This window comes from Lemur catta, chromosome 1, assembly GCF_020740605.2.
Source record: "Lemur catta isolate mLemCat1 chromosome 1, mLemCat1.pri, whole genome shotgun sequence".
Classification (NCBI taxonomy): domain Eukaryota; kingdom Metazoa; phylum Chordata; class Mammalia; order Primates; family Lemuridae; genus Lemur; species Lemur catta.
In genome coordinates this window covers 121,639,175-121,663,841 of record NC_059128.1, presented here as the reverse complement: position 1 = coordinate 121,663,841, position 24,667 = coordinate 121,639,175, and the positions used below count along the sequence as shown (strand labels likewise).

The 24,667-nt window shown below is 41.0% G+C and overlaps 1 protein-coding gene across 5 annotated transcripts in view; it reads right to left on the bottom strand.

Annotated features, from left to right (window-relative positions):
• The window catches only part of EPC1 (enhancer of polycomb homolog 1), a 97,074-nt gene that overhangs the window by 52,186 nt on the left and 20,221 nt on the right, over positions 1-24,667 (bottom strand). For 2 of the 5 annotated variants that reach the window (XM_045554209.1, XM_045554215.1), the window contains exon 1: positions 15,528-15,976. The exons of 2 other annotated variants lie outside the window; for them this stretch is intronic. In XM_045554209.1, the coding sequence (XP_045410165.1) occupies positions 15,528-15,680 (153 nt within the window). In that variant the 5' untranslated portion in view covers positions 15,681-15,976. One more of the 5 variants, XM_045554232.1, reaches the window with a different exon arrangement.

Genomic DNA, 24,667 nt, shown 5'->3' with positions numbered 1-24,667 from the left:
AGTGCTACAATACGCCTTGGAAAGGGGGAGGAAAGGCTTCGTAAAAGTTGTCAGTAAACAGGGGTTTGTTGAGTGAATATAGGAAAAGGAAAAACATTTGGGGTCAAGAGAGGCCGTGTAAGTAAAGGCAAAAGTGAGAAACAGCATGGCCCACGAAGACAACATTAAGTACAGTTAAGCAGTTCAGTTCTCTGAGCAGCGAGCTTGTGTTAGCCAGCCTCCAGGAGGGTACCCAATGTTCCCTGCCTCTCTGGTATTCAAACCCGTAGGTAGTCTCCTCCCATACTGTACCAGAGTTGGTCTGTGCGACCAATAGCATATGGCAGAAGTGATGATACGTCACTTCTAAGATTAGGTTATAAGAGACTGCAGCTTCTCTCTCAGGTGGCACATCCTTTCACTTGCTCTGTGGGAAGCCAGAAGTCTGACTGTGAGGCCATGCAGGTAGTCAGTGGAGAGGCCTGCACGACGATGAGGAACAGAATCCTCCCGTGAGCCTGGAAGCAGGGCTGCAGTTTTCCTGCAGACTGAGCCAGAAGCACCCAGTAGAGCTGCTCCTGGATTCCTGATCCTCAGAAACTATGAGATTATAAATGTTTATTGTTTTGAGCTGCTAAATTTTGGGTAATTAATTACATAGTAACAGATAACTAACACATATGTTGGTACTGAGAGTCCCCACTGCCATAATAAAAAACTAAAATGTTGGATTGGCTGTGGGACCAGACCATGAGCTCTGAGGATAGTATTAGTGAAGAGGCTATTAATAAAAGCTTAAGTGGTGTTTCATTAGGCTACAGGTGAGGGCAGAAAAGTGAGGTAGATGTTTTGGGAAACTAGAGGAAAGGTTATTCTTGTTAGGAACGGGCAGACATTTAATAACACTGTCACCTGTAGTTATGTAAAAAGTGGAAAATTTACCTAATGAACAGGGTGATTTAGCTAAGGAGATTTTCAGCCAGAGTTGAAAGGGCTGCCTTGTTTTTTCTGCTGTATATAGAAAAAAATGAGAAGAAATAAACTCAATCAAAAGCTCTTAAAGAGGAGCCAAGACTCGATGGTTTTGAAAACTTGCAGTCTCTTCAAATTGCAAACAATGCTAAAATTTAGAAATAGACTCTGAGACAAGATCAAATCCAGGACACTGCCAGGAAAGCATGGTCCAAAAATTAAGCCAAGGGAGTAGCTATAAAATCTGCTGTTAAGGCCTCAGAAATATCAAAGACAGTACCTCAGAATACTATTTAGTCAGACAAAAAACATGCTAAAGAGAATTATGTGCTTCACAGATTGTCGCAATCAAATAATAGGGCTTTTGGGAAGCTTGAGTGTTGTCTCTCAGCAGAAATTCAAGGCAGTTAAGGACTTATCTCAAAGAAATTTATACATATGGCTTTGAACTAATGGATTGACCCCACTAAGTTTCACAGAAGACCTACACAATGTTTTTAAAATAATTATTTATGCAGAAACATTGCCAGCTTGAAATGAAAGAGACAAGAGCTAGTACAAAATCAAAAGAGGACTCCAGAGGCCCAGAATTTTGGCAGGAAGCAGGCTAAGAAAACTACTCAGCTGTAAACGTGTCACCTTTCAGGAAAAAGGGTGAGTCAGAAGGCAGAACCAAATGCCCAAAGGGCAAAGCTGAGAGCCAGGGGTACATTAAACCTAGGAATTCAGAACCAACCAAGGAACTTTCAATATTTGCCTGATTGGATTTCAGAACTGTTATGGACCAGGGACTCTCTTGTGCCTACCATTCCTTACCACCACCGAGCCCCTTGACAGGAATGTTTTATAGCAGCTATCTTAAGCCTGACCCAAGATTGTATGTTGGGTATATGGTGGTGGGGGGACAGATAACACCTCTCTTTAGCTTTACAGGTCAATAGAAATTGTACTTGAGAAGCTGTACTTAAGGAAACACATTCAAGATGCTTCAACTATACCTGAATTTAATTTAGATGAGAGTCTGGACTTTGAGCTGATACTGTAAAAGGGATGAGACTTTTGGGGGCTTTGGGAGGGGGTAAGAATAGTTTGCAGGTGAGAAGGATGTAAATCTTTAGGAGCCAGAAGGACAACAGTGGTACACGGCCTCCAGTGATCTCTACTTCCTAGCACTCACAGCCTTGTGCAGTCCCCTCGTGTGTTTTACCAGGGTTGATCTAAGTGATCACCAGCATATGACAGAAGTGATAGCAAGTAACTTCTGAAATGAGAACATAAAAGACTGTGGCTTTTGTCTTGTGTGCTTCTTGTGTGCTCTTTCATTTGGATTTCTCACGCTGGGGGAAGCCAGCTGCCATACTGTGAAGATGCTGACACAGGCAATAGAGAAACCCATGTAATAATGAACAGAAGACTCCAGCAGGCAAGGAACTGAGCCTTGCCGACAACCATGTGAATGAGCTTGGAAGGAATTCTCCAGACCCAGCCAAGCTTTTAGAAGACTGCAACTCTAGCCCAAAGCTTTACTGTGACATTGTGAAAGACTCTGGGCCAGTACCACCAAGATTCCTAGCCCTCAGAAACTGTGAAATAATTGTTTGTTGGTTTATGCTGCTAAATTTGGGGGTAATTTGTTATGCAGCAATAACTAACACAGGGTTTAAGGAGGAAAAAGGGAAATGACTGGAAATGGAGACAGAGGCTAGATGATGCAGGGCTCAGTAAACTCCTCCCCTAAGGAGTTTTTGCATTTTGTTCTACGAGAAAAAGAAACAATTTAAGCATTTTAGGTATCAAAGTAACAACCAAATTCACATTTTAGAAAGATCAACCTGAAGACTTTGAAGGGGCTGCAGCTTTGAAAACCAAAAGTAGGAAGACCAGTTAAGAAGCAATTATAAACCTTCCTAAGAGGGCATCATAATCTTTAGTAAGAATTCTCAGATTCAAATGCATTAATTTAAGTGACAGAGTAGCCTTGAGAACTTAAAAATCACTAAAATGTACATAACCTGTTAAAACGTGCAGAAAACTTTTTTTCCCTTTGGCAGCTAATAAATCCTTTCAAAACACATTTTATACATCCTAGGCATCCACTGGGAAGCCGAGCATGTATTTAAGTTGAGAAGACAATTCATTTGAGTCGACTTTGTCTAAAGGCCATGTTTTTGGATATCTTGCTTATTACATTATATCATAAATACAACTACGTATTTATAAAAACCAGTGTCCACTATAAAACCATTCCATAACCAAAATCACTTTTATGATGGAAATTTGTTGAAATTTCTTAAGCCTACTTAAAAAAATTTCTATCCTTCAAAGACTAAAAATGAAACTAAAATAGTAAGTTAAAAAGCTCTGAGCACTTACTGTATGTATGTAAGGCACCATGCTATATACTTTACACAGGATCTTGTTCAATTTTTATACCATGCTTAAAGAGGACTGGGGTAAGTAGCGCAACCAGAACTTTAATGGAGTCTAACTTCATAGCTTATGTGCTGAACCCAGTGGAATAGCTGCTCCCAACCCTATCAGACTCAATGCTCCCTCTTTTCAAATTCCTTCACTATCCTACTTATGCATACATTTTTCAAATGATCAATCCTAGGACCTAACAGCAAAATAAAGGAGAAATGAAAAGAATTTATAATAAAATATGCATTCTAACATATAAATGCTTGAGGTGTCTACTCTGGAAAACAAAATGAAGTAATCACAGATGCTTACATGTCTACAGAGAATCACTGTGAATATAACTAAAAACCCAGACTTTATACAGGTGTGTGCTATTGTTGATTCAAATACCACAAATGGTGTTGATGAAGTGATTTCCAAATCATAACAACACCTGCAAAAATTCTGAAAAAGTACAACATCCCTTTATATACCAGTTGCATTCCTGGAAAATTCAGAGTATATCAAAACTGTACAAAAAACACTTCACACATAAAATGGGATTAGGCCCTAGATTCAGATAATCTCTTAATGGAAATTTCATCTGCTAGAATGCTCTATGGCTGTGGTTCTCAACCCCAGTACCAGTCCGTGGCCTGTTAGGAACCAGGCTGCGAAACACTGCCTGAGTTCTGCCCCCCACCCCTCCCCCACCAACTCCTCCCCCACCCACCGCCACCGGGCTGTGGAAAAATTGTCTTCATGAAACTTAGGAACTGGGCTGGTGAGCAGCAGGCGAGGAGCGAGTGAAGCTTCATCTGTATTTACAGCTGCTCCCCATTGCTCACATCACCGCCTGACCACCCACTCCTACTCCCACCCCCGCTGTGGAAAAATTGTCTTCCGTGAAACTGGTCCCTGGTGCCAAAAAGGTTGGGGATCCCTGCTCTATGGCATAGTCAAAAGTCTTTTTGTAGGACTGTTTTTTTATGGTGGGACTTACATCATTCTAGGCCCTCTATTAAACAGCAATAGCATCCCTCAACTGTGCCAATCAAAAGCACTCCCACAAATTTCTGGAATGTCAGGGTGGGAGAATGGTACAGTCCCCTGAGCATCACTATGGAGGAAAAATGAGAGGTCTCAGATGTTCAATAATAACCCTTACAGGTCTACTTCCTGAGTCCTGAAACAAGTGTTTCAATCCTTTGTAAAGATATTTATGCGACTGTGCAGCAGGAATGATAGGACTCCTTGGAGTTCAAGGGCCCACCGGTCAGGTTATCACACCATTTCTAGCTGCAAGAGTGGTCCCTTATGGCTCAGAATATCTAGTAGGAGGGTTATCTTCAATTGTTTGCTCATTTGAGATGGCTGGATAAATCCCATCATTCTTTGTATCCATTACCAAAAGAGTCTAAGACTTTAACAGCATCATCACCATTTTGCTCTGATGTCTCCTAATCTGACCTAATCTTCCACTCTTCAGCACTTTCTCAAACTCTTCTACTTTGTTCTCTAAAGACATAAAAATAAACCCCTCTTCATACTCAGTCTCAACTTCTTTCAAGGTCCCCTCATCTTGCCCCAAATGAAGCCTGGCAGTGACTACCAGAAACAGCCTTTCAAGAAGCAGCTGTTTATTTTCCCACATCCTACATACTTATAGATGGCATAAGTATTCATCCTCCTTGCTTCCTATTGCCCAGTTCTGACCATTTCTTCTTTGTTATCCCTTAAAACAAAACCACAAACCCTCAGAAGTTCATACATCACTTTCTCCCTGGAGCTCTCATATACATTCTCCCAGTCACAGAGCTCACTGTCTTCTCAACTAACACACTTCTGGCATCATTCTAATGACAATACCTGTGTGGATAATAATCTAATACCATGACCATCTCACCCACACTGACCTTTTCCTCCACTCCACCTCAGCTACCACTCCTGCAGTAACACCGTAGATCATGCCTTCACTAATAATTATGCCTCCTTTGAAATCTAAATTCAAGCACCCCACTCTTTAACCACCACTCTCCTGACTTGGTTTCCCTTATCCCAGCATTCCCAACGTGACAAATCAATTCCACCATGCTTCCACTGCACTGAGTCCTGCTACTTCCCCACTATTCATCGGCTCCCAGACGCCTTCTTTCCCTGCTTACCCAGTTTACATCCCACGGCCCATCACAATATTCCACCTCACAAATACTTCCCTCTCTTCCTCCTCTGTACTTGCTAGGCAAACCTCAACCCTTGATAAACCCTATCTACCTACTCTGTGCTGAAACTCAAGTTAAGTGCTATTGTCCAAGCGAGCTGACTGGTCTCACTGTAAATGATCACAAATATTGGACCCTCAGCAGGTCCATCCATCAATCCTTCTACCTTTCTCTAAGTTAGCTTTCCCACACCCACCTTCGCCTCCCTCTCTTAAGGCTCCCCCTCACTCTGAGGTGATGATCTCACCACATACTTCATAGAGAAAACAGAATCTTAGGATGAAATACCTCATCTTTCATTACCAACTGTAACAACTGACATGCATCTTTCCTCATATATCTGCCTTCCTCATTTTTAAAAATGAAAAAAGTATTCTTGTTCTAATCAGTAACCAGTATCTCCATGAAACTGATCCAGGAAATAGTTATCAGGAGCAAAGTTCTTGAGTAGGAGAAGGGATGAGATTACTTCATCCTTTTTAATGGAATCAATCTACTAGTTCTAGCAATTTACTTTTATTTATAACCTCAACATTTTTTATCTATTAATTCCATTACCTGGGTTATTTTTACGCCTCTATCTGTTGATTAATTTCTTTCCTAATTATGGGTCTTATTTTCCAGCTTCTTTGCATGCCTGGAAGTTTCTGATTGGATGCCAAACACTGTTTTATGATGTAGGATCTTTTAATATTCCTTTAAACATTTTTGGCCTTTGTTCTGGGACACAATTAAGTTACTTGAAATTTAGTTTGATTCTTTCGAGGCTTGTGTTCAATCTTTGTTATGGTGTGTCCAGAACAGTCTTTAGTCTAGAACTAACTTAGACCCACTACTGAGACAGTAACTTGATGCCCTTTGTATTACGAGGCCTTTCTATTCTGGCTGGTGGGGATATAAGATGGCTTCAAGCCCTGTAGCTTCCAAAACTGTTCCCCCTCCTACTTCTTTCCATTTGCTTTTCCCCTAGACTTGGAAATTTCCTCATAGGCTCAGATAAGTTTTCAGTCAGAGTCTCAAGGGGAGCCCGGTGTAGATCTCTGGAGTTCTTTTTCTGTGCAGCTCTGGTACTCTGCCATGAAGTCACTTCAGCCCTCCAAACTCTAAATTCTGTCTTTTCAACTCGAAGAGCTGCCAGGCTCTGTTTGAGATCTCCCCACCCTGTGCTGCAATCTGAAAATTCTCAAGGCAGTGAACTGGGGCAATCTAGGGGGCTTGCCTTCATTTGGTTCCCTCATTTGTGTCTGCTGAAACTTCGTAACTAATTTTGAAAAGAAATCATTTGTTGATCTGGCAGCACCCTGAAGCTATTGCCCTATTTTTTCTGCTCTCTTTCATAGCAGACCCTTCCCCCAAAATCAACTATACTTGCTATGTCCCCCACTTCACCTTCTATTATTTCTTTTCCTCCAACTGGGTTTTCCTTCCCACCACTCGACCAAAGCAGGCCAATGGCATGCATCCAATCAAATCAGTTACTTTCCCATAACTCACCTTCTCAGTGGACACAGTTAACCAATACCCTCCCTTCTTGAGATGTTTTTATCCTCATTTTCTTTCTCTCTCTCTAATAGCTGCTCCTCTAGCCGAAACCCAGAGCACAGCTTTAAATACCATCCATATCCTAAAGACTTTTAAGTTTACAGTACCAACCCATGATTTCCAAATTATACACTTCTAGCACAAACTGTTCTACTGCACTACACCCTCACATATTCAATTAAATTAAACAAAAGGCATTTCAAACTGCACAAGTCTATCCTTTCTAATTTTCACTTTCTCTGTAAGTGGCCCATTCATATATCCAGCTGCTCAAGCAAAAATCAGAGGTTCCCTCTTGGATTCTCTCTCTCCATCTAGTACATTCAAATCCCATTAGCAAGTTCTGTTGATTCTACCTTCAAAGTGTGTCTCCAACCCATCCATTTCTCTTCATTTCTGCTACTACCACCCCACTGAAAGCCACCACCATCACTCCTGCCCAGTATGACTCATCTCCACATGGTAGCCAGAATAATCTTGAAAAAACATTAAACTAGATCATGTCACTCCCTTACCCAAAACTCTCTAATGGCTTACTTCGTTTCAGAACAATCTGTACTCCTTTCAGTCGCCTGCAATAGCCTACCTGATCTGGATTCCCTGAATACCTACGGTTCCTTCATCTCATGATATCTAACCCCTTGATTTCTCTGCTGTAGTCACACTGGCTTTCTTTCTGTTTCTACCTCAGGCTCTGTGTACCTTTAGGTCTCTCTGCTGTCACGTTCTTCAGCCAGACTTTCACAGGTTGGCTCACTCCCACCAGTCAAATTTCCTTGATCACCTATGCGAAGAAACTTATCTTCCTCCTTCCACCTAAAATTCTATATTATCTTGTTCTGATGCCACATAAGAATCATGACATATTTTTACTTTTATTCATTTGTTTTTTGTCTGTGTTCTCATCACAATTCAGTAAATTCCATTAAACAAATATGGAACACCTACTACATGCCAGGCACTATTAATATTTCTGGTGCTGAAAACACATCTGTGAATACAGCAGACAAAAATTTCTACACTCACAGAGCCCACAGTCTGGATGTAAGATCCACAGGGCCTATAACAGGACCCTCATAGCAAATATGCAACAAATATTTGCTACAAAAGTGAATAAAAATGGATTTATCTTTATTTTCTCAGTCTTTGTATTAATACAATGTACCTAGCCTCAGATACCACTACTTAGCTATTAGGACAATGATCAGTTTCCTGCTTTAGACTTCAAAACAGTCATATTTATACTCTGTTTCACCTTCAGACTCTATTACCTACAGGTAAAACACTAATTTGCAACCATCACTATAGAATTCTGGCTCTATTCTCAAATTCTCACAACAATAAAAGCATTCTGGCTACTGAACCCCTTTATATCCTGGAAGTCCTTTAGGGGTTGGCTTTCAGAACTTGAGGTGCCTAAACTGGAACCAATTATCCAGGTACTGACTACCTTTACTTCTGTATACATTATGTTTATGTAATATGCAGATAAAGTCTTTAATTCAAGATTTAATGGCTATTCTCTAAACACATAAAATTCATTTGGAAACAAATATACTGGCAACACAATATACTCATTACAACAAGGAACTATCATAGGCCTATTTCTTCATGACAGTTAAGAAAACGTGGGTGTGTGGGAGCACCCATATACACCCACACAGCATCATAGGCGAGGGTAGGCCTAGTAACTCCCAGTGTGATACTTTTTCCAATTAATGATGATCTAAATTTAAAGACACAGTGTTTCACAACTATTAACTCTTTTGAGAGAGAACACGTCTAACACTTTTTTATGTCAGACAACCTCAAATTCAAGGGATTATATAAATGTTAAGTCATTTTGAACACTAACAAAAGGCTGTTCTAAAAATTCAATTAGTGTTTGGTAACAATAAAATTCATCTGTGGATCACTTCTACATAAACCGCCTTATTCACTCCTCAGAGTTACCTCGTAAGGTAGGTCAGAAGACAACCCATGAAGACACAAAACTTCACCCAGTGAGATTAAGAGACTGCAAAGGACACAGAGTCAAGGTACATTTTCTCAGGGGATATACAACTGCTAGTTAGGATTATAAACTATCAGAGTAATTCATCCCAATATATAAAAAGATTGAGCCGGGAGCGGTGGCTCACGCCTGTAATCCTAGCACTCTGGGAGGCCAAGGCGGGCAGGTTGTTTGAGCTCAGGAGTTCGAGACCAGCCTGAGCAAGAGCGAGACCCCATCTCTACTAAAAATAGAAAAGAAATTATACGGACAACTAAAAACATATATATATATATATATATATATATATATATATATATATATATATAAAATTAGCCGGGCATGGTGGTACATGCCTGTAGTCCCAGCTACTCGGGAGGCTAAGGCAGGAGGATTGCTCGAGCCCAGGAGTTTGAGGTTGCTGTGAGCTAGGCTGACGCCACGGCACTCTAGCCCGGGCAACAGAGTGAGACTCTGTCTCAAAAAAAAAAAAAAAAAAAAGATTGGAACCTATATTAAACCATTCACAAGACATTTTAAACTTCAGGTTATCTTTGCCCCTGGATTCATTCTAACACCACATCCCATTTCTTCAGCCATTACTTGAGACACTGAGGGAAATTCAATTAAAATGATTTGCTTTATTAATCTCTTGCAAAATTCAGCAATGCACATCCAAAGCTGAAACAAACTTTGTAAAGATAACCTCCATTACAGCAAATAGTTGAGGAAGGGTTTTAACTTCTAAAGAAGTTATTACATTTACATTCATCAAAGCTACAAGTCAGATAATGTGTCATAGTAGATTTATTAAGTACAGCAAGTTTATTTTTATTTTGCAACTACCTACAACAGCCCTACTGGTGGATAAAAGTCACTTCATGTAAAAGTGCAAGGTTGGGTGTCCACTACATTTAAAATATTGTAGTAGTTCAAAATCACTACCTATAATCATAGCCTTTAAGTTAATAAACCTGATCAAAAAAGATTTGCTGAAGTTTATAAACGCGCTAAAAGGAAAGATAGCATCAAGTAATAAATTGGAAGCAATTCTAGCAAGTTGTTTAAAACATCTGGATCCTCTTTCTCATTGATTTCCCCATAATTTGTTTTATTCTTACTGAGAAGCTATTCTATTAATGTTAAGTCACACTTTAAGGGTCCAACAGTTTATTTTATAAGACATACTCTAATTCTGTCTCTAAAAATACTTCATACTTTCACACCCCTTTTGCACGTAGAGACTCACAATTCATTTTATTCCCAAATTACAATATAAAACTCTAATTCCCTTGTGGGTTCTCTTCTAAGCAGAATCACAAAATATACCACTATTCCATGGTATCATCACTCCCTTTAAAATGCTACCCTCTGCTTTTAATTAACTGCTGATATCAGTTAAGTCCTCTTAACTTTCCAGGAAAACTGAGTCATAAATGTAGTCAGAATCCATACCTTCACATATACAAAAAGAACTCTTGCCATTATTTAATAAGTGCTTAAAGACATGGCCATATGCATGTGTGTGTAGGTATACATGGCTTCCATATCTGTTTCTTTACCATTACTACTACTAGATATAACACAGTAGAATGCAAAATATAAAACTAAAACCTAGTCATTTTTAACAGGAGTGGTTGGCATAACATTTAATCTCGTCCACAAATTCATGAATCTTTAAGCACAGCTTTTTATCTCATTTACAAAATTTAAACTATCCTATATTTAGATGGTACTTTTCATTGAGTCCTATTGATTAACAAAAACGTAGTTCAGTACAAATTCTGATCATGGAGCACCGACAAACACCATTAGATACATGAGCCCATTAGTTATTATTACTGCTGTTTTATAAGGAAATTAAGTATAAACTAATCCAAAATTTTAAATATCAAACTGTACAATGAAACAAGTTTTACTAACACTTTAGGCATGTAAGCACTTAAATTTTCAAGAGGTCCCTTTTGCATTTAAGAATCTGTCTCTTCCTGAATTACCAATATCCTTTTTCAATTATCCTCCTCTTATTAAGTATATTTAATAATTGCCAAATTTAAAAAGAACCAAAATAACTGTTTGAAATTGCTAGGATCGTAACCGTGAGCTTTCTGCCCTAGCCCATTACCAATACCTTGAGAAATTGATGGCAACTATGAATCACCTTTTTCCTGGAAAAACATATCAATATTTCATAGGCATACTGTGGGAATTCAGCAACTTCCAGAATCATTTTCATGTAACCCTCAGAACCCCAGCTTAGAAATTTCTACTCAAAAATACCCTTGGAGAAGGTAAAAGCTGAACTTGTTAATACTTCTCAATTGATTTTTATGTGGACTAACTGTTTGCTACTTGAGGCAAAACCCCCAAACACTCCCAATTTCTTTCTAATTCAAACTATCTGTAATTAGTTTGCTGAACTTTGCTTGTATTATAATTGAGGTTTCACATATTTCTCTTTACTTCCAAGACAGTGGATAGAATTGAGAAATCTAGATTGATTTTTACAGCTCCAGAGAGAAGGGCTAAAAATCTTGGAAAATTTAAAAAAACTTAATTTCTTTCAAAAAATGAGAAATCAAACTTCTAAGCTTAGTAAAGTGACTTAAGCTTATTTTTAATCAAACCAAAAAGATTCCTTTAAGTTTTGAAAAAGTATTCATATCAGAGATATGCACACATTTCTAATTTCTCTCTAATTAAACAAAAAACTCCTGTCCACTTTATAAATCGTTCTTAACTTGGACTTAATAATATTGTCTATACTGGCTCAGTAATGAAGGAGAGAAAGGTGGGAGTATAAAACAATTTTGTCTGGTTAGAACCTCATAAAACCAAGGCCCTGGATGATGGTGGCTAGACCCTACTCCTAACAGTCTCAAAGGTGACTGTGTGGGTAAACATCAATGTGGTATCATCATTAACATCTTAATTACATCTAATATCCTACCCAAACCAGTTTAGGTAACAGGAAATGAAAGGTTAAGCCACCACCCCTCATGAAACGGAGCCTCACTCCCTAGACAATACAATGAAAAGTTAACCTATCTGGGAACAAGTAGCTCCAATTTGTTAAATATCACTTTAAAACCAACTTTCTACAAATGTCTATCCTAAAGTGATGTTCCCACAAAGGAGAAGTGCAACACATAAATTTCCAATTTTAATCAAAATAAGTCAATTTTAATAAAAAATTTGGTACTACTAATGTCTCTGGTAAGTTGCCCTTTCAATTAAATGTGAAGCTATAGTGCTACATTTAAGATTATAAAAATAATAAAATTAAATTATAATGTTAAACTCAGAAATGTTAAAATATTTATAAGGGGACATCTGTACCCCTAACCACTTGTTTAAATCTCTATCTTTTTTAATCCCCAAAGGAACTCATTCATTGCAGAGTTGATAGTCTATTATTTCCCTATGATTTCAAAATTCTATCTGTAATTCATTAAATACAAAGCTTTCATGATCAGAGTTAGCTAGTTGCAACAAATTACTTTTTGTAAATTTACTCCCTAACATCTATAACCCAGTCAAATCCTTCAATTTATTACAATCCAGAGTTACTTTTCAGTCCTACTACAATAACAAAAAAGTAACTAAGTTCTAGAGCTGAGTAACATTTTTTACCTCCAAATGATTTCTTTTTTTTTGGGGGGGTGCCTTCTACTTAAAGTTGTTTCCTAAAAATTAAGAAGCATGCCTAATTAGGCCAATGTGTTCACAGTTTATATTATTATTAAAATTGGTTAAATGGGGCTATATTAATAATAGTTATTTCCCCACTGTTAAAAGACCTAGATTTCTGTCAAGTTTACCACAGAAACAAAATGTAACAAGTATATTTCACATAACAATTTTACAGATTTGATCAAAAAATGCTTTCTTAAGGAAGTGTTGTATAAGAAAAGTGTGCTCATCTACATTTGCCCCCATCTTTCATGACCAAGATAAAATTATATACTTTTTTCTAACTAGACAGTTGATTCAGGTTCTAGGTTACCATGACCTAAGAGGGTAACCAATAACTAATACGACTCATAACCAACGTGTCAATCAAAGGCAGAAGTTTGTTTTAATCCTTCCTCTTTATTAGAAGTACAAAATGCTTCAACAAATCAATTTGTGTTTTTCGAAGGTTAATTCAGATACCTTTATTTATATTTAGTTATACATTTTCAACATTATGTAATATGCTACTTTCAATATTGTGACTGATACAACCTACAGCTACTAGCATGAACCACAGGATTGTAGAACAGTTTACCAGGTACTTCTTACATTCTTCTATCAAATTCAGTACCTATTCTTAAGGTCTATGCTTCACATAGTTTTGGTTGGATGTGAAGTGAAAAATTCTAAACAGATGAAGTACAAAGGTAGTCTGAATGGAAAAAAAACTTCTGTGTCCTTCAAAAATAGGGACTCCACATCAAACTAATGACAGCCATTGCACTATAAAATGTCAACATTATTTCAGTGAACAAATATTATCTGTAAAATCTGACAAGCACTGATACTTTAGTTATATTGTAACTCTTGGTACTATCCAAAGTATTCAAAAAAGACTTGAGTAAATTTCTAAAGTGTACTGTAGTGCTGTCTTGCTTTAACCAAGACATTCCCCTTCCTTGGCTGCACAACAACTACAAATTAATTTCCAGGGCAGAGTAAAACCAACACCCCAACTTTAAAGTATTATCTGTAAAACTTATAAACAGAAACAAAAATAAAACCAAAAGACAAGATTCTGCAGTCACAAGCACTTTAATTTTTAAAAACAAATCACTTATTTAAAAATAAACAAATGGCACCATTCTAATCTAAAGTTGGTACAAGTAAAATAAATTGAGAGGTACTGTCTCATAGCTGATGTGCTGAAAAGTCAGTACCTCACTAGACAATCTCAACTACTACATTCACTTATCACTTAGCTTATCTGTAAAGTTAGATTTGAGACACTACTCTCAAAAGTAACATTCCACTGTCATAACTATTTTACTTTAAAAGGTTAAACATCCCAAACAGTTTAAACAGTTTTATTTTCGAAAACATTACAGAGCAAAATTTCTACATTAAAAATCTTACAGTACCAATAGAAGTATTACAGTAAAATTTTCCACAACAAAATTGTAGCACACAAATCCACGCGACTCCTTGACTTCCTTTAACTGTCAATACACTGCACCCTGTTTAAATGGCTGTACCTGAAAACCAAGGTATGCAATTCCTTAGGATTAGAAGTCATCAAGTTATACTGTCAAGCATCTGGGAGAAATGAGAGGAAGATTCTATTATCCTTGTGTCTGAACCCAACTTCCAACAAGGTAAAGCCACAGCTATGATAACATGTCCATTGGCTGTAAACCGTCATTTAAATATTGAAACCCACCCAATTTAGACATCTCAATGTTAAGATTTCTACGAATAAAAATCCACTTCAGTTCGGTTATGAATAAGAAAGGACCCTCTTTTGGAATTTACATCTTATAATATTAAGTCGAATCTTTTCGTCCCCTATGTTGAGAGACCAGAAAGCATGCGAACTTAAATTTATTTTACAAATAAAAACAATAAAGCTACAGGCTTAAGAAGAACCATGTACTCCAAACAAATCAGCAACCTAGTCTCACAGGCCCAAAGAAAAGGTCAGGGAGAGCAGCTTATCATCCTCCAACCAACTAGCATCGGGGAAGGAGGGATGCACAAGTCCCAGAAAGAGGATATTGCGAATAAGTCTTATCTTCTACGAAAGTCAGTCGTCCGGGCAGACACGCAGCACCCTCGACATTTCCTCGCAGGGAAGGGAGAAAATAAGCCTCACAGACCTGCAGTCAGCGTTAAACACTACATGCCCTTCTGGGGCTCCACGTGGGGGCTGCATGGAGCCCAGCAAGCTTTTCAGGCCACCGGGAAGTCGAATTCCCCGACTGCGCACAGAACCTGCGCTGCGGGCTCGGGCAGCGGCGCGAAGGCCGCGTGGCCCTAGAGCGCCACCCAGCGGCTCGAGGAGGGGCCTGCAGGCTGCCCTCCCCGACTCCCGGCTCGCCGCACCCCCACCGCCACCCAGCCGGTTCCCCTCGGAAGCACAAGGCCCAGCCCAAGAACTAAGACCACAAAATGGCTGCCGACAGCTTCGTCACGTGATCCCTTTGTGCCTTTCGGGCCCCCGAACTCCGCGGGACCCGGGTACAGAGAGCCCGGGTCAGCGGGTGGCCTTCCAAGGGGCCCCGCCGGGTCGCGGCGGCCGGGGGTCGAGGCCGGGGGAGGCGGGGTAAAAGCTCGGCCGGCGACCGAGAGTCGGCGGCGAGGAGAATATGGCGGCCATTTTGTGTAGGTATGCTGCTCCGCCGCCGCCGCAGGCACCAGAGGGAGCGGGGCCTGACGGTGGGTCGGACAGGGGAGTTAACACGTACCGACTCCTCTTCCTTCTCCATTCCGGTGGGCATCTGCGGCACGGCCCGGTTTATCGAGGCGTATTCGTGCAGGTCGGGCAGATCCTCACAGCGGAAAACCGGCAGCGGCTTCGAGGCGTCTAGCGCCCGCGCCCGAAACGACAGTTTACTCATCTCAGGCGCAGCAGATACCTCTCCGCTCTGGGGAAACGGCCCCGGCCAGCGGGATCATGGAGAACCAGGGGTTCGGTTCCCACTCGCCTGCCGCTGCCGGGGATGAGGGGCGGAGCGCAGAGCCCGCCGTCCGGGCACTAACACCAGCCGGGAGGGTGGGAGGCTGTGCCGCTCCGCTCCTCTCTCGCTCGCTCTCTTCAATACGCCATGGCCAACATGGCGGACATTAAAACTCCACTGTGCGCTCTTCAGCCAACCCCAGCCATTCCCCACACTGCATCGCGCAGCGGCGCGGGCACGCGGGGGGGGGGGGAGCGCGGGCTCGAGGCCGGGCGCCGGCACGGAGCGCGCGTCCCGCCAACCCCCGGCGCCCGCCGGCCTCGCTCCCCGCGCCTCGCTGCTCGGGGCCCCCGCCCTCCGCTGGCCCGGGGGCGGACGAGCCGGCCTGGGAGCTCGGACGCCGGGAGCCGGCTTCTCGGCCGTCTTCTGCCTGGGGCGCACTCTCACTTTCTCACGCTCGCTCCCTCCCGGCGCCGTCTTCCGACGGGCGAAGGTGCAGGGAAACTCTCCCCGCGCACGCCGGCTTTCCGAAAGGCAGCAGGGGAGAACTTCAGACGGTGCTTCTGCCCCGGGGTCCGCGGGCTCGGGCACCGGTGTCACCCCGTGCCCGGCGCTCGGGCCGGCCGGCCGGCGACACTCCTGGGGGCGGCCCGGAGGCGCCGCCGGCAGCGGGAGGGGCGAATACACACCTTAGGTGTTGGCGCGTTGAGGTCTTGGCAAATACAAGCGATGTCGGGGCAGATTGTACTCTGGGTAAACTTTTACCGGCAATTATTTTTATGTCTGATGAAACTTTGAGTTACAGTATTTGATAGGCTCCGCACCAAGCATTGATCATTTTCCCACCCATTGGGCTCAATATAAATGGTAGGCATCCTATTCTGCTCCAAAGTAGTTTTTTCTTAAATACTGCATGTATTTTTAAAAATCCTGCATTTTTTATCACCACAAATTTACTCTTTTATAGTAATTAAAGGAAAGGAAATTATTACCGGACATTAATAATTCACGAAAAACATTTAAAGTTATACTTCAAAATTTTAAAGCCAGTTCTTTATATCTAGCTTATGATTTTGTTTGTACTGAAGGAAAATGCTGCTTCAACATAGCCAGAGGTTCACACTTATTCTTATTCGTTCTCTGAAAAACTTTATCAAATTGAATCATATGAAGATCTGTAGTACTCCCACCAAAAGAAAAAAAAAAAGGAAAAGCTGAATTATTAGATGAGATCTAGATAGGTATGACAGACTACTGACATTTGGTTTATATTACACATAAAAATGGGCATCCAGAGATCTTTTCAGCAGGATATTTTAAAAATCGGAAAGATTGTTGCGGTGGGTTTCATAAGTTTGGTAGCAAAATTGCAAATGTTCACCACGATACAAAAATGTTTTGTCAGTCTGCTTTTCATCGTAGAGGCTACATAGTAAAATAATCGCTGTTCTTAAAAACTGGGCTTGATACTGAGCTGTCATTAACTTAGAGCAGCACATAGGCAAACTGCTATCTTCTAGGTTGGTTTAGGTATATTGCACCGGTGGGGAGAAGACAAGGAGGGCATAGATGGCAATCCTCCAAAATTATTTTAAAACTCCGTTATTGACAACCCACGTCCATAAATAAGGCAGAGGGACTTTTTCACCTACATTTCCTATACCAAGCGCATGCTGCATTGAGCTTTCATAGCCTTCCACATCTGCTGCTGGTTACTTGGCACCCACAGGGCTGCTGGAAGAGCTTACTCAGTGGGGAGTAGGACCTGTGAATGGTACCTGTCACACCGTGATAGTAAAATGTTATGATGAAAGCCTGGGCTATTGTGGGAACAGGAGGAGTGACACCTAACCCAGGGGAGTGGCTGTCATGAAATAGTCAGGGAAGGCTTTTTGGAGGAGATGATATCTGAGAAAAAATTATGTAGCATAAGTGTGGGTTAACTTTGCAAAAAAAAAAAAAAAAAAATGAAGGGAAGAAAGATATCCATGCTAGCAAGAGCAGCAACATGTGCAAAGACTCAGAACCATCAGAGCACGTAACATTCTGGGAACCTCAAAAATTGCCAGCTTCGCTGTGGAATATGACAGGTTTAACAGTTCTGAAAATATTGGTAGAATATTAGTATAATGGTCCTCTCCAGCTTACAAAGTTAGAATCTCGAAAATCCTAATAGTATAATTCGTAATTGGGGAACCTACGATTTTATAGAACAAAATATGGTTTTAAGTCATGAGTGAACCAAGGAAATGAATATATTCTACCTTCATTAAAATAATAACCAACAGGTAACTATTTCCACATCCTACATTAGTAATGGCACTGTACAAATAAATTCCTTGTTCTCTAGACATTCTAAAAATCACCTTCCATGGCAAGTTCAGAGATACACTTACAAACTCAGCTTGCCTTTTTGCAGACAATATGCCTGCTAAGACACATCTTTTTTTCTCATCAGTTTTTTTTTTGAGACAGAGTCTTGCTCTGTCACCCAGGCTAGAATGCCTGGGTATCAGTCTAGCTCACAGCGCCTTCAAACTCCTGGGCTCAAGTGATCTATCTCATCAGATCTTTATTGCTCCTCAATCCCCTGGATTTCCACTTCTTGGGTCCCTCTGGGTTCCTAAGGACCCAAAGGCTGGAGTCCCACGCCTCTCTCATATTCAGTCCACTTCTCTCTGTCCTCAGAAGCAGAAGTGCAGTAATAAATGCTCAGGTTTAATTTTCCTCAGAGTCCTTTATCCAACCAAAAAGTTCTTTGGAAAAAATGGCTAATCCTGCACTGTCTTTCTCGTTAATATTCTTTTCCATTCCCAACATAAAAGTTTTTCTTTTTCTAAGTATCCCCAACAAAAATGACGTGAAATTCTCGATGTTGCAAAAAAAATGTATACTAGGGGAAAGCTGACCACAAATGGAAACTCTTGTTTGGGAAAGGATTTGTAGTACTTAAGACAGCTTGAATTCATGTCACAAATATGTATCCAACAACTAGATAGCACGTAGTACTATCAGTGTAGAGGATACAAATAAAATACTGGTAAATGGATACCCAGTTAACCCAATGATCAGGCAGTGCCATGGGAGTTCAGAGAGAGTCACTTTTAGCCAGGCTCCTTCGTGGCGAAGGTAGCATGTGATTTGGTACTAAAGGGTGGCTAAGATTTCAATTAGTAATAGGAATGAAAAGGAAGAAGAAAGGATATCCATGGGGGAGTGCATCTGTATGAACAAAAGGGTGGGAGGAGGCAACTGCCAGGTGTAATTGAGGATGAGGAGGTTCATTTGGCCAGAGTTCAGTAGGAGACTCCAACAACAATCCACTTAGGGGGCAAAAGTGGTAGAAATGGAGTAGAGTAGAAAGTAGAGAGACGTAAGTTTTAATGGTAATAATAATTACTTATAAGATCATCTTTTTTTTTTTTTTAGCAGTAAGCAGGCTGTTTATTCTCTGAAGGTTATCAACAAATTGATCATGCTTTGAATTTAAAGTCTGACACTATTAACGCTGGTTTGCGGGGACACTGGAGACGTGTGGCGAAAAGGCCACACGCAGCACCGTGGCCCAGTTTCTCCACGTTTTGCCGTCCAGGGGTCACGGAGCACGAACCTGATGGGAGGAGGGGCTGGACGTAGAGTAAACACCACGGAGACCACCGCTACCAAGTGCTGACCTGTCCAACGCCAGGGTTCCCCGAAGGCGGCTGGGTCCCGCCAGGGCTCTGCCTTCTAGAACTCGCCAACGTGGACGGATCGGACACGTCCCCGCGGACCACGGCAGCAGACAATGGCAAGTAGCGGCCGAGATGCGGGGGACCCCGAACTGCCCAGCCTGGGACGGCGTCCACACCGCGCGTCCGAGCTCGGATCGGGCGAGACCCCCCGAGCGCCCGTCCAGCACCTGGGCCCGACCCCACGTACCCGCCCCGGCGGTGGCGTCAGGGAGGCGCGAGCCTCGGGAATCCGTCACCGTGGGAGCCGGGGCCAGCATGGTGTAGGCCGGGCCACGCGCCTCCCTCGGCCAGAGAGGCTGCGGCGTGACTCCGGGTCCGGTTGCGCTCGCGGCCGCCGCAAACGGCGGGGACACGCAACCACTGGGCGGCCGCCAGGGGCCCGGGGAGGCCGCGCTCGCAGGCGTAGCCACCGTCACCGCCGCCCGCCCGGAGACCCGCCCTCTCCCGCGCGCATAAGATCATCTTGAAATGTGATTTTTGTTTCAAATACAGAATTTCTGCTTAAAGAAACTTACAAAGAGAATGTACCAAATGCAATGGCTCTGACACTACATTTTGCTATAAATAATAAATTTGAAATATGGCTCTAAATATTAGTGTTTGTCCAATATGTATCCGAGTCTTATTATTTCTTCTTCAAAATCATTTCTAGGATTTGCCTCCATATTTCCATTCCCATTGTCTTAAACACAGTCTCAGGTCTCAGCACTTCACCCCTAGAAACAACCTCCAATTCATTATTTAGCCAATTTGCCTTTATATTTACTCATTCCCTCACTAAACCTTTTTCAAGCTCCTACTTTATAGGAAACTGTGCTAACGCTCTCCTAGTGGCTAGTGGTAACCAAAAGTGGCTTGTAGAGGCCGTGAGTCCAGCAGTCTGAAGAACACTGTTCTAATTCTGCCCTCCACGGACCTTCACAGTGCATGTCACCAAATCAATGTGCCTAAAACTCTACTTCCCATTCTGTATCCTCCCTTCCCCAAATCATATATTTATAACTGCTCTTTATTTTGCCCATTAGATAAAGCCAATTTTGTTGAGGTACGGTTGTCAAGGCCTCCTATAATTTTGCCTCACTCTGTCCAACACTGGTCCTCTCCATTGCTTAAGACAAGCTCTTCATTCCAGCTGGCAAGCCTCATCACCATCTTCAGAAATTAGCATGTCTTTCCTTCCTCCACCTTTTTATTCATTCTTTCCTCTCTATCCTCCCCGTCCAGCCTCAGACTGTCTACTTCTAGCTGCCAAAATCTGATCTCATGGGAATGTTCTGAGGATTAAATAAAACAATCCATGTAAAGCATTTAGAATGGTCCCTGGCCCACCATGAACACTCAATAGATGTAAACTATGGTTATCATTCTTCAAAATCCAATTCACATATCACCTCCTCCATGAAACATAGACTACTTAACCTCTCTGGGCCCTAATTTCCTAATCTGAAGAATGAGTGAGCAGTTGGATGAATTCAAAATAATTCTTAAGCCTACACCAATCTTTCTCATCTCTGAATTCTTATTACTCTTTCAATCAGTAAGAAGAACAGCTGCCATTTATTGAACGTTCACTATGTGCCGGGTGATGCAGAAGTACTTTAAATGCATTATTATCTCACTTAATTTTCACGACAGCCCTAAGAGATATGTCCTGCGGTGTTTAGAGAGATTGTGTGAACTGCCTATGGTCACAAAGCTGGTAAGAGGCAATGCCAAGATCAGAACCCCTGGTGTCTGACTCCAGAGTGGAGCCTGGAATGAAATAAAGTGAGGCTACAACTAGAGGTGAGGGAAGAGAGGTATTTCAGAGGCTTGGCAACAAAGGGAAGAGAGAGACAGTGCATTGCTATTTGAGTCAAGAGTTTGGTTGTTTTTTGAAGGTGGGGAAGATGTGGGCATGTTTGCATACTAAATTCAAAGAATCATGTACATGGCTTAACTTTATTTTATTTATTTATTTTTTTTTGAGACAGAGTCTCACTCTGTTGCCCGGGCTAGAGTGAGTGCCGTGGCATCAGCCTAGCTCACAGCAACCTCAGACTCCTGGGCTTAAGCAATCCTACTGCCTCAGCCTCCCCAGTAGCTGGGGCTACAGGCATGCGCCACCATGCCCGGCTAATTTTTTCTATAGATATTTTTTGCTGTCCATATAATTTGTTTCTATTTTTAGTAGAGACAGGGTCTCACTCTTGCTCAGGCTGGTCTCGAACTCCTGACCTCGAGCAATCCACCCGACTCGGCCTCCCAGAGTGCTGGGATTACAGGCGTGAGCCACCACGCCTGGCCCATGGCTTAACTTTAGGACCATCTTCCCCTGAGGTAGGAAGCAATGAGGACAAGAATGGACAGTGATGCAAAGAGTTAAATTCTCTTTGATGGGACAAGAAGATTAAAAACCATAATACCGGTTTTGGTAGCAGGAATCCAGATTCCTCATTTCTTCAAGCATTCCACAAATATTTATTGAATGTTTACTAAGAGCCAGGCAAAACAGTTTGTGCTGGAGAAACAATAATAAACAAGATATGATCCCTATAAGCTCCCAGAACTAATAATAAAGTGATATACTGTGTATTAAACCAGGAAAATGTGAAATTAATGTCTTTAAAATGTGTAAATGCACAATGATCTCAACGTTAAAAACTGATATAGTACTATAATTTAAAGCATTGTGCAAAAGTATTAACGCTGAATTAATACATTTTCACTTGAAGTAATCATTTTTAACTTTCTGCTTTTTATTTTTATAATAAGCTATATGAAGAAATGACAGCAAATACTTCTTCCAACACAACATTTAGGAAAACAAAAGCTGGAAGCTCTTTATGATATATTGTTTTCATCTAGGTAACGTTGGAAAGGAAATATTACAATTGTATTTAATATGTTGTCACAGGAACAATATCTCAGTTACTGATTTCTCTACAGAATGATTTATGCATGGAATTCTGTACATAATCTTTAAGAACTATATCTAATATAAAATAAAATCATTCAGAATATATGTAGAAACAATCTATCTTTACCTTAAGAGAATAAAGGAAAATTATCAATCCTACCAAACTGTAGCAAGATGGACTCAAAGTTACTTCAGTTTAACTATATCTCCAGTATGAACTTTGGCCAAAAAAAAAAAAAGAAAGAAAAGAAAAATGAAAAATACATGACTCAGCCACAACAAATGGGACCATCTAAGAATCAACTGGAATTTTAAAAAATCAAAATAATGGTTCCAACAGTATTTGGATTTAAAAAAAAATGACATACAGTACATTTTATTGTATAACATAAATTCTAAGGTTATAGAAAATCTACCCTGAGCACAGCATGGATTTTGTCAAAATTTGGGATGACCTCCAATCCCCAAAGGAGGTGATTGGCTAAGTTTAATCATTTTTAAGACTTGTCTCCTTCAATTCTTAGGTCCTGTAAATCATCTGACCTTTTTCTCACCCTGCTGGCAGGCAGCTGAGACCTCTAATGACAACATTTCAATGAGGGTACTACTAGATGCAGTTGTGAGAAGTGGTAGAAGGCATGAACAGGAAACCATTTGGCACTTGAACTTGGAAAATATTAACAACAATTTAGTACTCAACAGAGAAACTATTTAGTAGTCTCTTCCATGTCATACATCCCAACAATTAATTTTTCCTGTTTGGAAAAATAGAAGAATTAAACCATATATATTTGAAAAATATGTGGTAGTATTTATCTAAACTGGATTATGTTAATTTACTGTCAACCCATTAAACCCATTGACTGGCACCTGTCAAACCCTACTGTGTATGGCCCAGGCATTAGTGCAAGGTTGTAAAGGGCAGTGGGATAAAAATGAGGGGGGTGGGGGAGAGGGAGAGAACGAGCACACTAGCAACCTTTAGGTGCCTTGAACACTCTTGAGTAGAGAGAACATACTGCTTGAGTATTAGTTTTCTAAGTAACGCACATACAAATGGTACATGAGGGGTGAAGGGGGGAAACTTAGAGGAATAAGACAAAAAACTGTTGACAAAGTAGAAACTTATGTTGGAAGGTCAACAGTTATTAGTGGATGGGAGACAGAGAAAAGCTGACCGGGAAGACAGCCTTCAAGAGAAAGGAAATATAATGAATTGCTATTGGTTCTATGACCTGAGGAAGGAAATTATTTATTTTCTTTCTGAAACTTGGGGCACAGAATTATCTTTCTTATGATCTAATAAGTTAGTATTTGTAAAATAAAATGTTTTGCTTTCACTATATTTATTCTTCTCAGTGATACATTAAGTAACTTTGTGCCAATTGCTTAAACACTCTGAATGCAGTTCCTCCTCCCTTCCAGAGTAGGGAAGGGAAAGTGAGTGATTTCAAGCCCATGGACATTACAGGTGTGAAGAATGACTCAGGGAGTGAGAAGGAAGCATGGAGAATGGAGCCCCAGGGGACACTAACATCCCGTGGACAACCAGAGGGAGAAGGGCCAGGAAAACAACAGAGAAGCCTGCACACGAGCCAAGTGAGGCCAACATTTCAAGGATATCAACCAGGAGAACCAAAAAGGAGGAGCCCATTGGAGACCACAGCAAGCTGACTCCTACAGAGTACTGTGGGTGGAAAATGGACTCTGGTGAGTGGAGGCGTGAACTGGAGGACTTACAGGCTGAGTGGTGCCTGAGCATGTTGATGAAGCATTTACCGAGCAGGCCAAAGCCAAGTAAACATTTGGAGTGATTTCCCTGTACGCTCCTATAATAATTCTCTAAGTACTTGCTCAGAACAGTAAGGCCACCTTGAGGCCAAAATTTAGTTAAGCTTCAGACACAACCAGGGACACAGAGTAGCTATCTTCAGCCATGCCTTCCAGATTAGAAGAGAATACTTTTCTCCCATAGTGAAAGTTGCAGACACTAGTAAACAAAAGACCTCCCTGACGTGTCTACGTGAGTTACTGACAAAGGTAAAGGCCATATCCAGATCTTAAGATTTCTTCTGAATTTGGTTTCAAAAGCACAAGACTTGACCCATTAGCTAAAAAAACAACTACACATGGTAGCACATATATTAATATTTAAATGAGATAGCGTATTTAAGTTTTAATTAATTTATTAATAATAAGGTTAACATCTTGATTTTTTTGTTCCTTCCAGTCCTTTCTGGTTGTTTGTTCTTGGTTTTGCTTTTCATTTGCTTGTTTTACAATATTGGGACAAT